This window comes from Pseudopodoces humilis, chromosome 1 (assembly GCF_049639895.1).
Source record: "Pseudopodoces humilis isolate 2021_Gansu_Grassland_sample_001 chromosome 1, ASM4963989v1, whole genome shotgun sequence".
Classification (NCBI taxonomy): Eukaryota; Metazoa; Chordata; class Aves; order Passeriformes; family Paridae; genus Pseudopodoces; species Pseudopodoces humilis.
The window spans coordinates 106,110,273-106,128,605 of NC_142200.1; the positions used below are offsets into that span (position 1 = coordinate 106,110,273).

Sequence of the window (18,333 nt, forward strand, 5' to 3'; positions counted from 1 at the left end):
CATATTTTTTTACTCAAATTATAATTGCCTTTTCTAGTTCTATCTCATTTATAGTAGCACAATAGTAAGATAATCTTGAAAAAAACTATTTTAAAACTTTAGACCACAATCTGCACTGACATAATTCAGGAAAAAAAGACAAGCACATATAGAGATAGGTGATTCTAAAACAAATATAACAATGGAAAGATTCCACTAGGCACCTGCAAAGTGAAACCTAGGCATATTAAACACAAAAACTAACACAAACATGTAAGGACAAAGCATCTCCTGCTATTTTGCACTTTCTAAATTGTTATAGCTATTTCATGTCTTTTAGGCTTCTCTAATCCAGTGGCATATGAATTGTATTTCAGTTACATACTAAATCACTACCAAGACAGTATGAGAGTTTTCATTCATCTGATTCATACAATGACTGAATAAAATAATCTAAATCAAATCTTCTGCTCCAAACAGGGTCAACACTGAATTCAGATCAGGTTGCTCAGGGTTTTACCTAATCTTTCTAGGCCTGACACCTCAAGGGAAGGAGATGCGACAGTTTCACTTAGAAGCCTATACCAAAGTTTTAACGTCATCATAATGAGAAGTTGCTGGGTTTTTTTCCTTTTATATAATTTGGGAACCTCTCCTGTTTCAATTTACAACCATTGTATCCTCTCCTCCTGCCTTGCAGCTCTGTGAAAGCCAGGCTCTTTCCTCTCAAAAACTCCCCTTTAATACTGACAAACTACATTCAAGGTCCATCCTAAGCATCCTCTTGTCCAGGCTAAACAAGTCCCATCGCCTCTACTCGTCTTCACAGAAAACCTCCAGCTCTCCACTTCATAGTCCACTGCTGTTCTTAGACAATTTTACTGACATCTTCCTTGTAGTGGAGGGGACCAAAACTGAACAGTATTGTCCATGTGTATATTTTCATGTTTGTTTGGATTTTTGACAGTGGGTTTGCTTGTTTGGGTTTTTTTAATGGTTTTTTTTTTTTGGTTTTTTAGTACAATTACTTGAATTAATCTAAATGTAGCCATTAATCAGAAATATTAAGATAATGGACTATTAAAAAGGACATAAACCTCACAGCCTATGGCCTGATACTGTTATGAACTCCTAAGACAAGGGATATGCTCTTCTGAGTATACAGTTTATTTATACTGTATTTATATCAATATCTGTCAGTATATACTGGTTTTGGAGTGTTTGTTTAACCAAGAACTATATTTCAATACCATTTTGTTAAGAGAGCAGGTATAGCTTAGAAATAATAGATCTCCTGAATGCAAAGGACTAGAATGTTCTCATAATAGTTTTGTTATTCAAAAAATAAATTGTCAGATAGAAGTATCAAAATCCACACCAACTTTTCATATTTTACTTCTCATTTTCTCTAGCTTGCAATATCTGTGGACAAATTCCTGCTATAACTATTCTATTAAACAAAGTACTAAAATCACTCTATGAACCTGCTTGGGTTCTTCCTCACTTTGGACCACCCATACACCAGGTTCATGCTGTACACTACTTTCTATATTCACAGTTGAGAAAACTCTGTTTCAGCACTATGAAATTTAATCCTTTTCCATTGCTGCATTTTAAAAAACATCACCTTTGCCTTCATATATCTCAGTCATTATTTTCTCATGTCACACTTTTCATTGGAAGTCTTATGAATATATAAAACTTTTTCAGACTAAAACACCAAAACCCCAGAAAACCCTACCAAGCTTGCTGTAACAAAGCTTGCCTTATTTGCTGTCATCTTGATCTCTTCTGTTTATCAGTATCTTCAATCTTCTCTCTCAACCAATATAATGTCTTTGGAAAGAAAAAAAATGCCTTAAACCTTTTTGTAGGCAAAAATTATTATTATAATTATTGCAATGCATGAGTCCTATTATATACAAAAAGCAATGCAACAATTACTTCCTTTTTTAGGAAGAGGTTAACATCACTCTGTGGGCTCCTTGTCAAGTTCCAGCAGTTACAAAATGTCCTTGTGTAATGTATCAGCATTCCTGAAGTTTTGTGAAACTGGGGAGGGGAAATCAGTATTAAAAATCAGGGAGCTGGAGCCTTCACATGAAATACAGTTTTGTTCCTACCACAAAGCTAAGTGGTTTTGGTCTTTCTGAACTTCTCAATCATGTGTGACCAAAAAATTCTTTGCAATGAATTATGTTTGCCGTCTATGTTAATGAAAAGCCAACATGCATAATTTATAGAAGCTAGGAACCAAACATTAAAAAATAAAGTAATAAAAAATCCATAGGAGTCTTTAATGGCAGAGTTCTCACCATCTAAATGGAACTGTTATACAATATTTTTCTGTCAGATTTATTAGGTTTTATTTGAATATGTTTGACTTCACCATGATGTTTGTACAAAAATTCCAAAGAGTGAAAACATTAAAAACCAATAAAATGAAACAAATGAATGGTCACAAGAAAAACACAAAGTCTGTAGAATACTTCATTTTCTTTTTAAGATGGTATTAGGCTTAATTCTCAGCCATAAATATCTAAAATACAATGCCCCTCTTTCACAGAGGGGTATCCCAATATTTTACTCTCTTTTCTGCTTTTATGCCGCTACTCTTCAGTACAATGATTTCCTGTAAGGAGTTGTATTCCATCAAATTAACTGTCATCCTCTTTCTTTAATGTCAGAGAAAGGCTTCTTCCAGCAGGAATTGAAAAAGCAATGGAAAACAAGAAAAGGTCTGAATCCTGAGCCACAAGCATCAATAAGGAGCATTTCCATTGGCTTGCAGAACTTCAAAGTATCAGTTCCTGCTTTTGGGACATATTATTTGCTTGGTATACAGAGCAATTAGCAATAAGAATTACCTCTTACCATTTTAAAATCAATATATGTTGTTTGAGCTTGTCTACTTGAGGTTTTTTATCTATGCCATCTTGCAAACTGGAACTAGTAGAGCAGCGAGTTGACCTACTACCACACTAAGTGCTAAGCTGTCACTGATTTCATATGACAATGCAACTTGCTTGAGATGTATTAATACAATTTCCAGATAAAACAACTACTTTGTACATCTGAAGAATTTATTTTCCAAAGTACCTTTAATAACCAAACAGCAAGATCTTAACCAAAATGTTGTATTGATAGCAAGCTTGAAGGTATGTTTTGAGAAAGCATTACAAACTATCAGTAAAACAAGCTTATTCTGTGCTGATTCAAATTACACAATTATGTATGAAGTTAAGTAAGATTAGACTGCTTAAAGGCAACTTCTGTAAGTAGAGGAATGGAATAGCTTCTACTTTGAAAACAACTCAAGAGTTGGGTCTCATTCCCAAGGAAAGTATAATCAGACTGAATTGTTTCACAAGCAAGCTGGTTAGAGAGCACAAAACACCACTTACCTACAAGAAAAACTGAATTGTCAGTGCAGATGGGCAAGAGCTCCCTTGAACAATACTCTTCCTTGCTTTTTAAAATCAGTAACTGAGAAATGCATCCTCTCCATTTATTACTACAATATTCCTTATCATGGGGAAAAATCATGGGGAAAAGGTATTGATTTGGAGAGAAGCTGCTATAAAATTCATTGCTAAGTTTAATAAGATAAATCATTGTATCCTACATTGATTCTAGTGATAACTATGGATTACAAATCCAGAAACAACCGTCTGTTCACCCTTTCTTCTAGCTAACCTGCTACATTTTGGCATTTCCTGTTTGCCTGTGGTAGGTCTGTCCAGAGGTTACAAAGAAAAGAAGCTAATAGAAAAACATGTACTCCTCACCCTGATAGCCATCTTTTTTCCCCAAGCATAGTTTTTATGGTAAACCAGCCTTCTTCCTTATAAATACTTTAACACATAAAACCTACTTCTCAGGGTCAGTCATAACAAATTCATCATCTTTTTTCCAAGAAGACATACATGCAAAGACCTGTTCTGCAGGTTGTCAAAAATAATTGACTAATTTTCTTAAAAAGCTGAATGACAAGAAGCACTGACAAGACATTACAAGACAAAATTATAATGTTTTTTTCCCCAACATAGAAGTTTTATTGGGAAAATTAACTGAATAAAAAAATACTCAAATTATTGTCAGGCATTTGCTACTTCTGCAGCATCTAAGAGTTAAAATCATTAAATCATCTGCTTCAAAGTGTTGGTTTGGCTGTTATTATTACAGAATTTAAGTCTTCAGATATCTGAAAGCCCCACTAGCTTCATACAAAAAGCATAAGCAATTCCATGTATTTCTTACGTTTCACTACGACATTATCTCCATGATGATTAAACAGATTATGAATTGAAGAATAATTAGAATAATTAAAATTGTTCATTTCATATGGGATTGCATTCAGTACCACTGGGTATAGGGATCTTGATGTCTTTCATCAGTGTACCAGTGGGCAAGAAATCAACACCATAAAAAATATACAAAGAATTTGACAGACCTTTCTGACACTTCCATCATATTTAATTACATTCCTCTCAGATTTCTATGGAAAGATTCAGAACTGACATTGACTTCCATTAATGTCTTGAGACATATTTAGAACACACAGAGTTATATCTTTGGAAATTTTAGGCCTTAACTACTATTAAATTTTAAAGAATTTTGCATTAGAAGCCTGGACACTAGAAAACAACTAGCAACTCTGGGCTGACAACCTCAGAGAACAAAAATTAAAATAACTATATATCCTTTGATTCAGTTTCTGAAATAAATTACAGACATACCATGGCAATATGGCATGAAGGAATCTGACCATTGCTGTGTCTGATTTTCCTTTTCTTTGTAATACACCGTTAAACAGACAATGTAGTAAATCACATGGATTCTTTAGTAAGTACTCAGTGAATTTAGTGTCACAAAATAAGTTGTTTATGACTTGGAATCAATTTATAAAATCCCATTATAAGGGATTTTTCTGTATCCTTCACCCAAGTCTTCTAAAAGACTGTTCATGCAAACTATGCAAATGTAACCTCCAACACAAGTTAAGCACAGACCCATCAATTATGGTTTAGCTGTCCATAAGGAAAACAAATACATTGTATACAAGATCACATACCACTCATTATAACCTTTCACAAACTAAAATTCCATAACTACATTATTTATTATTTAATAGACTACCACACTGAGTAACTAATTTATTCATTGATGTTAAACAATTTAGTTAATAGTAAATCCAATACTTTAAGGCCACAGATTTTGCTAAGGTACCTTTTGCAGTTGAAGTTTACATTGCTGCAATGACTTGGATCCAAGTAATCATTTGGCTAAATTCCAATCAGGACTATACTGTGTTATGCAAATTCAAAGCTTCATGACTACAAAATTAAAATTGTTCCTGAATGTGAATAAAAATAATTTTTTAACTCTGAAAATGTAATAGCATACTTATAATACCCTGGAAAATACTTAAAAGTTCTTTCTTTACCAATACATAGCAATAAACTCAGCCAAAACACCACTTTTGTGTCTTAATCACTGCAAAGTAAAATTAATATCAATATCAAATAGGTCCATTTGATTCCACTTAAATATCACTGACACTTTCTTTCACCATTTTTTTTTAGACAGAGACCAAAGGAAATTAATGCAATCCCATACTTTAATAGGAAAGTAGATCTCTATGCTTAACATAACGAACAAACTTGAATAGTTTCTAATCAGGTCAAACTGTCAGTAAGGGTCCTGTCTCATAATCAGGGTTCAGGAGAATGAAACTACTGCCTCATTATCTTATGCAGATATTCTAGATGGCCAAACATTACTTTTACAGTTGATATCCTTCTCACTACAGAAGTCTGATTTGATCAGGCACTTTTGATGCTTTGATGGAAAGACAGAAAATTACTTCAGTGATTGAAATCATCAGTGCTAATAAAAAGGGAATTGAAAGAGATGTGTATGATGCACTGCTGTAATTAATTTTTATTTTTTTTTTAAATTAAACTCTGAGCTATGGATCATAAAATAAAAATTTATTTTGGCTAAGACAGAAATATATGTATAAACTTGCTACAACTTGCAGCTGAAATTATACTTTTCAACATAGCCAGAACAAAATAAAGCAGTAAATGAAGCACAATCAACAAGACAACACAATGACAAACCTGAAAATCTCATTTCTGATGACCACAGGTATCTGCAAATACAGATAAAATTTATGGGTAGAAGCTTCAAAAGTAATACTAAGTGAATAATAAGTAAAAGGAATACTTAAAGTTATACTAAGCATGGTTGTATCTAAATAAAACAGAATTTCATCTTACGCATTTCTGTGGTCTGAAGACAATAAACACTTACAAAAGTGTAAGACAGCTGGCAGATTTTCACAGCTCAGGAAGTGACTATGTCTTTTAATGCCTCAAACCCCAGTATTAGTCAGGATGAGTATTCACACTCTTAACCTGTTTATTAGTGATTTTTAATGTAGCTATCAAATAATAAACAAGTGTACATTTGTTCCTTTGATCAGCCTGCAAACAAGCCCTCCTTAAAAACAAACAAACAAAAAAAAAGCTTTATATTATCTTCCTTCACATATTGCAACCTTAATTGCACGGTAAAGAAGCATTTGAGTGAAAAAAAAAACCAAATAAAAACACACCACCAAATCAAAAACAACTAACAGGTAACCCTAAAGAGCCTGTTTCTACTTTACTACTTTTCCCATTTAGACTTTTTAACAGTGAGAAGAAAAACACAACCCATACAAAAAATACAAATCTTCCCATAAAAGTTCCTTCCCACGTTGACTGTTAGAGCATACGGGAATTTAGTACAAAGACTTAGACTTGTGCAAAACTTCCAGTTTACACAATAATGACTGAAAATATTACATCTCTGTTAAACTGACTTTCTATTTATCGGGTCTACAGGGGAGACTGATTCTGGACAAAATATTTAAGACTGAATAGAGACATGGCACAAAGAGAAGCACTTTTCACTTTATTAGTGAGAAAGCTTTGCCTTCTACATCTCCAGTTTCATCCTAATACACAGATGATTTTATACCTATTTAAGCTGTCACTGTACACACACCATGTCCATCATAGTCCTAAGTAGCAGAAAATTTTTAAGAGTTAAACTATTTACAACCACCATACTTTTTTCTTCCTGAAGGAAAACACTGCAGCATTATGTATTTGTTTTACAATATCTATTGTTAAAGTTTTCACAAGGAATATATAAGTTTATGCGGGAGCTGTTGTCTGTAAAGGGAGTAAGGTTACAGATCAACAATCAAATTTTACAAGGGCTTTCACTGTCACCAAGGGGTCAGTTTAATTAACCCTTTATCAGTAAGGCTTTGCCTCAGGAATATAGCAATTTTCCAGTTCCAGAGAATTTTCCCCTTGCCTGTTCCAATAGCTTCACTTCTCCTCAGAAATCTGGCTAGTGTTGCTGACTTTAATTTTAGATTTTTACTAATTTACTTGTTAAAAATAGTACTTCTGTCTTAATAATGTACATTTTGAAATATTGCCCATTCTGTAGCACTTAGAGACATGAATGTGAAAAAAAAAGGAAAAAAAGTAGTTAAAATATCCACTGCTTTCATGCACAGAACAGGACCAGAAATCTAATACAGTGTCAGCAGACAGACTGTTTCAGAACCACATCCACACAGTCTCTGGCAATATGTAAACTCGCTGCCTCACCCTTATATATTTTCTTCTTCAAAGCAGATACCAAAGAAATGAGTTTGTCCCCAGTTTTTTACATGAAAGACATCAGGCCAAATTAATCCCTAGTGTAACTCGATGGAACTGGTCCTTGGTCTTACTCCCCAAGGAAAGCACTACTCCAAAAAATACATTTAATTAATATCCTCTCTCGTCTATAGGTTCCTATAGGGCTTTTAAACTTTTCCTTGTGGCATGCTCTTTGCAACAAGTCTAAGTTCATACAAAGGCCCCTTCTATCCTGGTGCTTTATTAGTGCTAGGAAATAATTTTAACGTGTATGTTAAGAGATGTTTCCACAAGAACACGGATAACAGAGTGAACACTCAACAGTGGAATTTTGCAACTAACATAAAGCAAAACCAAGGAAGTAGCTTTATAGTCTGTGACGGCATATGGAAAACTGGTGGAAGAGAAGAGGAAGCAATGGCCCAAGACAGACTGAAAAAAAAGTAAGTTTGACCACTATCTTACTCACAATAATAATCAAAGGCAAAACTCATATTAGCTAAAAATATATAGGATTAAGTTTTCATGAAGTGGAATAAAATTCTCTCAGGTCTCTCAAGCAGAGATTGTTACTGAATTGATGTAAGCATATACCAAAGAGTCTTTCTGAAAAAAAGTCATCTTGAGTGTACATATAAGCAGAATCAAGATGCATGGGGTATTTTTGAGTTAAGATATAAGGAACACAGCAGCCAGGAAGAGAAAACTGAATAGAAGTGTAATCAAGATGAGTAATATAATCAGAACTGCATTCAACTTCTTGACATTAGAATTAGTCAAATCAGGTAAATAAAGACACAGGCTTGTTTTAAAAATCTTTTAACTGCCTCTGCACGTTACCATTTCTAGCTCTGAACTGAAGTGCAGGGATACTGGACAGCAGAGACACATGGATATTTTATGCTATAATTTGCAAATGTGTGCATTTTCTAAGTTTACTTGACAAAGAAAACCAAATAGACCCTCAAACTCATTCTCCATGATTCTGAAAACACTCTCAACATTAGCATACTTAGCCACAAGAAAAATGTGGATTTGGATTTTATAGAGACAAACCATATAATTGTGAACTGCTATACATAACAAAAAAGATGCTTCTGAAATCTACTGCAACATCATTCAGGTCCTCAGATTGCCTAGAACAGCAGGACCTAAGATTCCAATAAGAAAAGATCAGTGTCAGACCATGAGACCAAAACAAATGCCCTTAGCAAGGTGTTTGCCAAGTGATGCTAATACCAAATATAGAAAAACATTTGAAACTTTCAGTTCTTGGACTTTATCCTCTGCATTATACTTGCTCTGGAAATAGCCAACTGAACAGAATCACTAGCCACGGTAATGCAAATGTCTTTGATTACAATATATCCACAAGGTCAGAAAAACCTCAATTATCTAGAATTCAGTTTCTGGAAACATTTTAAACTAAATCTCATTTTACACACCTGATAAGAATATGACTTAATAGAATATACTATTTGTGGTACGATGTGATCTTCTAGTAGGAAGGTCATGCCAAACATTCCATAATATTTCATTATTTTCTCATGTTTGAAGGTTTTTTATATTAAAACAAATTCAGCGTTTATTGTACCATATTTTCAGCTGCCATGATTCCTGAGGTACAACATGATTTTTGAGAAAGAAATTAAAAGCAGTGAGAGCTGGAAAACAAATTTAAGCTGGTGCCTTTAAAATCTCTTCCCCCCAATTTAAGTGATCTCACAACACACACCCAACTCTTAGCACAATACAGTTTAAAGTAACTGATTATTTTCAAAACCATTCTAAGATACAGCACTGACATGCTCTTGCATGTCAACAAATGGGAGTAATATATCATACATACTATTAATTTGTATTTTCCAAAAAAATTATAACTCAGGAGAAAAGTCCATTGGAACAGCACTCAAAATCACCGTTCACCTGAATGCATTCTGCAGAAAAAGCTCCCCTCATAACATGGAAAACAACACAATGTCAGGGTTCTGTAAATGATCTTCTTATCAAGGGATAAGCTTTCTAACTTTACAGCTCTTGCTCAATTAAAAATTCAGCAGCAGCTTCCAAAGGTCATGGAGCAGGTAGATTATCCTAATCATACTCACATTTTGGTAAGACCCTAGATGTGCTGCATCAAAGGGAAGGTACTCCAACCTACTTCAGAGAAGGAAGCTCTCAGCCCTGGTATGAGGTATTACTCCATAAGCAGTCCCACTGGTCAGCAATTATACAAGAGCAGCAAGAGGTAGTAGAATTACCAGTCATACAGTTATTTTCAATTCTCAAGGAATAGCTATGCTTGTTTGACTTGAAGTACAGCTTTTAAGAAAATATTTTGAACCCTAAAGCTTATTCTGATCCTGACTTTCTGCATGACCTTGGGTAAATTTCAAACTTACTATACTTCAGCTCCTTCTGTACTAAAATGAATGCAGCATAACATACCCACCTCTATAAATCTCTATTCTGCTTAGATGAAAGGCATTTTGCAATGTAAGTGCAAAATCTTGTTATTTATTAAAAGATGCTTCTACCACAGCCCTTCATTTAATGTTGTTAGGGCCACCCTTTACCTTTAAATCTAGCAAGACAACTATTGATTAATGACCACATCACCTCTGTAAGAAATATAAAAGCAATATAAACTTGCCTCTGCCTGACAGATCAGCTGTCTTAAGCAGTCACTTGAGTAATTTTATCCATTTATCCTAATGCACCCCCAGTTTAGCAGTTTCCAGTAGTCTTAAGTACATACACTAACTTTAGCCAATCCTAGTTCTTCTGTGGCGTGCTGGGACTAGTTCCTGAGGTGCTCTCAGCTATAGTTTATGAGTTACTCAGAGGTTCTTTTACAGATTAGTTCTTTCATCCTCACATTTAGGTTTTTCAGCTCATTGCAAACACAGGTTCAAATTTCCTATCCAACAGGTGGAACTAAAAATAGATAAATCTAACAAAAATAAAATATCATCTTAAACTACAAAATACATAGTTAATACTATGTTAGTATTGTTAACTATATAACTATATAGTTAATACATAGTTAGTATTGTAAGTATACTAATAACTGAAGATACCCTATTAAACTTGATAGGAATCTGCACTATTCAGGGCAATATTGGCCAGTGAATAGTGGGGGATAAAATTATGCTGAATTCAAAGACACCATACCATGAACAATGTGCTGTTGGGATTGCTGTAGATCTCAGTACTGAATGCAATTTACTACTCAGAATTAATACCTACCTTCAAATAGCAGGGACTGAAAAGATACATTAATACTTATTAGTAAGTAAAAGAAGCACATTAGTAACCTATTTTTGGAGTACATTACTGAAAGAAATTTCCCAGTTATTATAGACACCAGTTACATGGTGTTGCTGGCAGTAATTTCATAAGTTACCAAAATTCATCTTAAAACCACACTTGATCTGAATGAATCTTACTAGAAAGCTGTTTAAGAGCATCACTGTGCTTTGTAGATGGCAAAGGGGTGACTTATTTAAGAATTATTTTATCTTGGAAAGAAGTAATAAAAAGCAAGACATTCAGCTAGAAAGTAACAGTCTATCTGGAGCAAGTTATATTTATCCAAGAGTTTATATATTTAATAATCAAGCGTAGGTCTGCTAAAACATACCATCCTCTGCTAAAATTATTTATTAAAAATAGCACAGAGAGGGAGAGTAAAACTGTAAGAATGATACATGCTTGGTGACTGAAAAACATTGTATTAGCCATAGATCAACTGACTGAAATAAGCAGACTGTCAAAATATGACAGGAGCAAACTTTTGCATCCCAAATTTGAGGACAGGTTTATAACATGACAATAAATTATAACTAAGGAAGAATGCACACAAATAACTTTTTCATCCCTCACAACAAAAATTTGTAACAAACAGTAACCAACTACACACTGAAGTTAAAATACCATCAAAATCCATGCATTTAAGAATGTCAAATGCAGTTTCTAAGACACTGGGATAAAAAATAATTAGTACAAAATATAACTCCTCTCCACTTGCCAGTTAATAAACTCATCTCTAAATTATTATAAATTAAACAAACAAAACAACCTAAGAACAGCAACAAAAAAAGCCTATCATACCCAAACTCAAATCCACCACACACCTGCAATTCCCTGTAGCAGTTTTTGTAGAAGAGCAGCATTATTTATTTTTCTAACAGCTGTAAAGATATATCTTCCTAAAACAAGCCAAAGATGCAAGGCATCCCCTAATTGTGAATCTAGGTCTGAAAGGAACCTCTAAATCCAATGAAGCCTCAAGGTAAACTCAAGTTTCAAGGTACAGTGGAGTTGTTGGAGGCATTTCTTTACCTATATATTACACTTTGAATGCATCAGTATCTGCATTATTTAGACATTGACAGCACCAAATATATTGTCTACTCATACACAGAAAGTGCCCTAAAAAGGAAATGAAACCGCATTAAGAATCATTGCTTTAAAAACCCAGCCTAGCCTGAAATAAGGGAAATTAATAGTTTGTAATCAAATATGCTTCTGCATCTAATATCCTACATTTTGCTGGAAACATTTATATCCAATGGATATCATAGGCAGTGCTGCCAGGCCACTGCATGGGTCAGATGTGCAAGAATTTGTAGAAAACGAAGACACCTAATGTTGAGGGTAAACACTCACTGCTACCTTGCTCATTAATTTACAAGAAGTCCCACCATTGGACTCAGTTCCTTTAAGCTTTCCTTTATACTACATTTTCTTTCTTGCCCCTAGGACATTTCTTGAGTGTAGATAACTAACTTTTCTGAAGAATCAGAGGCCTAAACTTCAGCATCCACAGATTTGCTAAAGTATAGTCTTCCAAGAGCTTCACTGTTTAAATGAATTATAAAAGAATTTGCAAGAGCTATAAAAACAACTATCCTTTGTTTAGTGAAAGAGTTTTACACACCAAAGTAATCAATAAATTCTCTGTATGATCTTCACAGCCTCTGTCTCCCTCCCCTTCCTGTGAGTTCAGTGGGTACAAATGAGGTCTCTATCACATATCCAGGATTCCTGTTCTTTTCCTCCAATTACCACATTGCTCTGAGTTTTTCCTTCTCTCTAAACTACTTGGGAGAGAAGTAACCTTTTTTCAAGTGGCTGTTCATCAAGCAGATGACCCTTGGTCATCTTCACTTTATGATCTGTTCAGTTCTGATGAAAATTGTAATCAACAGAAACATTTCTTAAAAAGGGCAGTAGGTTGTTTAGAACTCAACACTGGGAAAAAATTAAGAATGAAGTTTAAGCCATTTTTTCAACAAAGATGTTTCTCTTTGAAAAGGTTATAAGTTTCATAATATAACTGGATGGACCTGTTCTCTAGACCTACCCATCTTTTCTCTCAGAATGCAAAATTTTTTCATTGCTAGCACTGTGCCATGAGCCTGGAATTCTACTCAGAAAAAGTCTCAGAAAAAGAGGCAAGGATGCAAACAGTTTTCCAATAGAAACGAAATTTGCAGTGTGATAAAAGTATATGCAAGGAGCTCACAATCTGAAGCCAGTATGCATAAAGTGTAGATACACACATTCCCTATGGAAAGCTTTAAAAGCTCTGCAGGAGCTACAAATAGCAGTGAGGCCTAAAGGAAAGCCAAGGAACACTTGGAACTTCTGAGAAACTGAATGTCAACACAATATCATTTATGAAAGTATGCGGTAAATTCTGAGAAGCTGCCTTGCAAGTCTCAGTTCAACCAATGACTTTAACAGGAGCTTAATTGGTTTTCCTGCTACCCTTCTTCTTGAGCTTGTTCTCTTTTGACCATTGAGTGAAAAGCAACAGCCAGTGTAAATCTCCTAATCCGTCACTCATGACATTTAAACAGACTGTGTTGTTGTGAACAGCGTGACTCAGGTTAAATTTCCATTAAATACTTCCCTGCTTTAATTATTTTTTCAATGAAAGTTGACACTAGTAACTCAAAAAAAAAATAAAAAAATCCCATCATAAGCAGGCAAATAGACTGGAATTCTATCATGAAGCTGTCACTAGGCATAGTGAAGAATTCACTATCAGGTGGTAATTGGGTGGTTACTCATCAACAGAAGAAAATTCATCATATTTAAAGGCTCACCTTTTCGGTCTATATGAATTCCTGCTGACTGTGACATAGTTATTTTTTCAAACAGTTAATACCAGAGTTCAGAACCACCAAAGAACTCTGAAAATTCCAGACAGTAGAAAAGCAATGCAACACAAAGATTAGTGTAAAATACTTTTATCTGTATTAGAGCAAATAATTCCAGGTATAATGGATCCTACAAACATGTGAGAATATGCTTAATATTCATACTGTGATGGCAATAGGAATAAGAAGAGCCTGCACATACAAAAGGACTATTAACACCTTTAAATTCCAGCTTGGTGCATGAAATAATCACATGCATAAATGCATTCCTATTCAGTATAACAGTCCACTGATATTAAAACGCATTCTGGAAACCATTCACTTCAGCAGTCTGAACATCACAATTATCACATTAAAAGAGGTGACTAATGAATTGGGTACACATGTGGCTACTCCATCATAAAATCCTAAAAGCTTCAGTGATTTAAATGCCATTATGAAGAGAGATAGCTGAAAAATCTGGACCCCATTCATTTGCATAATAAGTATTAGACTATAAAATGTGATTTTCTCATAATTATTAGCCAGTAAAAAGGTACTTATTCTCTTTTTATGTGGCTGCTACTGTTTTCAACCACTGGAGTAACAGTTGAAAATAAATTCAAAAAATTCTCAACTGCAGGAGGAGTTACTAGATAAATATAATAATTTTCAGTAAAACTAAGCCTTACAGAATCATACCAATGACAAAATGTAGACAATTCAGCAATATTTCCTTTGGTTGGAATGAAGAACATCCAATATCCAATTGACATCTGATAAAATATAAGCTAGTAAAAAATTATTCAACCTGACCAAAATCTGAACTTAATTTTACAAAATGTGATGACATTAGAATTAGATGAGACTTTAAGCAAGCTTTTTCTCCTGCATTCCACTTTATCAAAAATACACTGAACAAATTTTGAGGCAAGAGGCTGAAAGTCTCAGCATTTGTCATACATAGAAGGAAGTCTTTTGCTTTCTATTTCATGTGTCACTCAAATTACATCATTATCAAACATAAAGGAAAGAATAAGCTGTTTTAGAAAATCTAGAGAAGTGGCCAGTATCTCTGGGAGATACAGGGAATAGGCAGATCTTTATGAGGAAACTGGCAGCCTTTCCTTGCCATTGAAAACAAATACAGCCCCTGAAGAACTTTGGGGAGTTTTTTAACCTCTTTAACTCATAGGAGGGACATAACCAGGGAAATACAGCTAAGAAGTGGTACTATAACCTCCCCATGATCTGACATATGAAGTGTGCCACAAGATGCTAAACCTGAGCTCTGATGCCTTTTCCAAGAACTTCCCTTCTCTCAGAATGACTGTTAACCCCTAAAAAATAACACATCTCTAACTGAAGCAAAGACAACACATGCAACAAAAGGGAGATCAGCAAAAGATCAGCAGGCAGAGAAAGTAGTAATCTGAGTCTATTCAAGTAACTCAAAGATCCAGTCATCTCCCAATTCACTTCAATTTCACCCAACTATCTTTTGCTTAAACATGGAATTTCACAGTCTAAAATATAGTCTTCCTTTTAACCTCCTCAAACATACAGAAAATACAGGATGATTGATTAAACATATACGTAAAATCAGACAAGGCACCCACAATAATGAGATAAGCTAGAATTATATCAGCCCAATCCACTTTTGTTCATATAATGTAACCAGTTCTTCAGACTGAAAGTTAGCACAATCCAAGTCATGCACAAACAATTTTAAAAATTATTTGAGCGTATCCAACTTACACAGAGAAAAATTAAGAACAACTTATAAATTTGTCTGTTTTGTCATAGAGGTGGTTGTTTCTTGTAGTTTTATAACTGCCAAAGAACATAAAGATCTTATAGTCCAACCTCAAGCACCTCTTGCAAAAAGCTATAGCATCAAGGGAAGTTTTGACTACACAGCATTCCTTGAATGAATGGGAACATAAGACCTTTTTACTGGCCTAAAACCATAAGTATGAGAATTCACAATGTTGATGATAGCATAACTTAAGAAAAAACTGAAACTAGAGGATTAATTAGTTTGTTGTTTGTTTTTTTGTTTGAATATTCTAGTCAGAAGATCCATTCAGTAATGTATCATATGCATTGAGAGATATAGAAAAGATTTTTATTGTGTGTTAATGGTATCAAATGCATAGTTTTAGCTGCTAGAAAAATTTAAACAAGCCCCTTCAACTGAGTTGCACATGAGCAGGACCACTATCTTAGACTAATTGATGCTGCTTCACAGACAGTTCCTAAAAAATAGTTATCTATTTCCCTAATGGACTTAATTTAATCCTCCAGTATGGTTAATGGTTATTTTTCCCCACAGAATAATATTATATATGACCATACAATCTTTTAGTGTTTTGATCTTCAGTCCACAGGCACACTTTTCAGGGAGCAGATCAGTCAGCCTAAAAACTGAGTCTGAAATAAGACTAATTTTTTTTTTTTAATGCATTAAAACCCACAAGAATTATTAGTTCTGCTTGTCAACTGCATTTTAATAGTTTTTACAAGTCTAATTCTGACATTGTGTGAGATATAGCAGGCAAAAAAATCTAACTATAACTTATCAGGGAAAACACAAAGAAATGTAAGCTATCTTGAGTGATTCTCAACAGCTGCACTTTAAAAACAGAATCAGGACTGCAAGTGCATAAACTCTGATGAAAACAGTGATTTATTTTTAAGTATGTTGTACTTGGAAAATCATTATAAACCAAAACAAGGCAGAACTCAGCAATGGAAAAGCAACTAAAAGAACTCCATATGGGCTCCATTTTTTCACATTTTTCCCCCCAGACGAATCCTCTTGCCCTCACTTCTCTTTTCTGTGCCCCCAACTGTATTCATCTACCTCTCTTATATTCCTGACACCTCCAATAGAGACCTGAGAGCTGCTCGTCTCTATCCTTCCCTTCCTTACAACTAATTATCCATCTGCTTGGCATTCAGATCCTTTCCAAAATTTCCATAAACATATGCATTCATATGTACATGCAGGACAAACTCAAACCCAGAGGAAATTAGATCAGTAAGTGTACTTGCATATCTGGATATGAAAATCAGTCTGGAAAAACAAGAGGCAAAATCATAGCAGCTGAATTTATTCTACATTTGATTCTGCAGACTGGATAGCCAATGTGCCACAAGTTGAATTAGAATTATAGGAGAGATCGAGAAGTACCTTCTTAGGAATATCTAAATTAAGGGTTGAAATACCTCAGTGGACATTTGATTCCAGACTGCAGTCCTGATCACTTGCCTAATGCAGTCTATGGACACAGAAAAATATCTTCAAAGTAAAGGGTCCAAAACCCCAAAAAAGCTGTTTAGAGCAAATAAGAACAGCAAGTAGGAAATATTGTAATTACATGTAAAAACAAGTGTTGGAACTTCATCCCTCTTCTTTATCAAAAGCATGACTGTCTACCAAGATTCTCCAGTTGGAATAGATCAAGGACAGAAGTCTCTACTGAAGACAGCCATTGTCTCTTTGTTAAAAACCTCTCTTTATTTTGAGTATGTATAGCTGTTATGCTGAGCTGTGCTCTGAATCAGACATTGTGGGTGTATTTTAATAATACTCAAAGAATGCAGCTCCAGGAATTTTCAGGCATATTCCCTCCCCGCCTCCCCTTACTAGGTAAGGGGTAGTGAAATAAGGGAACTTTCAGTCCAACAAACTTTCTTAGTGCATTTAGGGCATCTTTAAGGCTAATGTAGAGCATGAGCTCACTACTGTTTTCTTAGGAATTTTGTCCACTTCTTCTAGGTCCAATTTTAAACACCAAAGCAGGTGCTTCCAATTTTTCCTTCAGCACACATTGTGAAATCAATTTCAGTACAATACCCCACCATGAAAAGTTATTATACCACTGTGCAATACAATAGTCAGAAAAACTACTGTATATAAGCCTTAAAAATAAAGATCTAAGTTGTTCTTGAAAAATAATTATTGTCAATTGTGTCCTTTCATGATTGCTTTGTCAAAGAGTATACACTGTACAGTAACAGGACCTGAAAAAAAAATAAGATAAACCAACTACTTTCCTCAGGAAGAAATTCTGTATGGTATCTCAGTGATCGTTTATTTGTAATTGCAGCCCCCCCATCACTATTCATGACATTGCCTAAGAAAAACAGGCAGCAATTGTCAATCACACAGCCCAGAGAATAACCATATATATAACCATTTCAGAGGAAGAAAACTGAGACAGTAGAGAAAAAGTAATTCTGGCAGGAAGTTGAAGATACAGGGTTTGCTGCTGCTTCCATACCTCAGGAGAAACCCCCCTTCTTGCCTACTTAAATAACTGCAACAAACACACAAAATCAACAAGAATACAAAGCACTTCAAATTTTGGCACCATGCTAATAGATGATATAAAAGCACGAGGATATGAGGACAGCCAGTAGGTGCCATATGTTAGGAAATGCCAAACTCTGCATGCAAGGTACTAAGACACCACAGCCTCTGCTGAAAT

General features: G+C 34.6%; 1 protein-coding gene across 6 annotated transcripts in view; it reads right to left on the minus strand.

Annotated features, from left to right (window-relative positions):
* Positions 1-18,333, minus strand: part of BBS9 (Bardet-Biedl syndrome 9) — a 281,549-nt gene that overhangs the window by 74,564 nt on the left and 188,652 nt on the right. Inside the window, exon 23 of one of the 6 annotated variants that reach the window (XM_088055906.1) lies at positions 6,105-6,136. The exons of the other annotated variants lie outside the window; for them this stretch is intronic. Coding sequence (XP_087912032.1) covers positions 6,114-6,136 — 23 coding nt within the window. The 3' untranslated portion in view covers positions 6,105-6,113. The remainder of the gene's footprint in view (positions 1-6,104; positions 6,137-18,333) is intronic. 6 annotated transcript variants of the gene reach the window in all.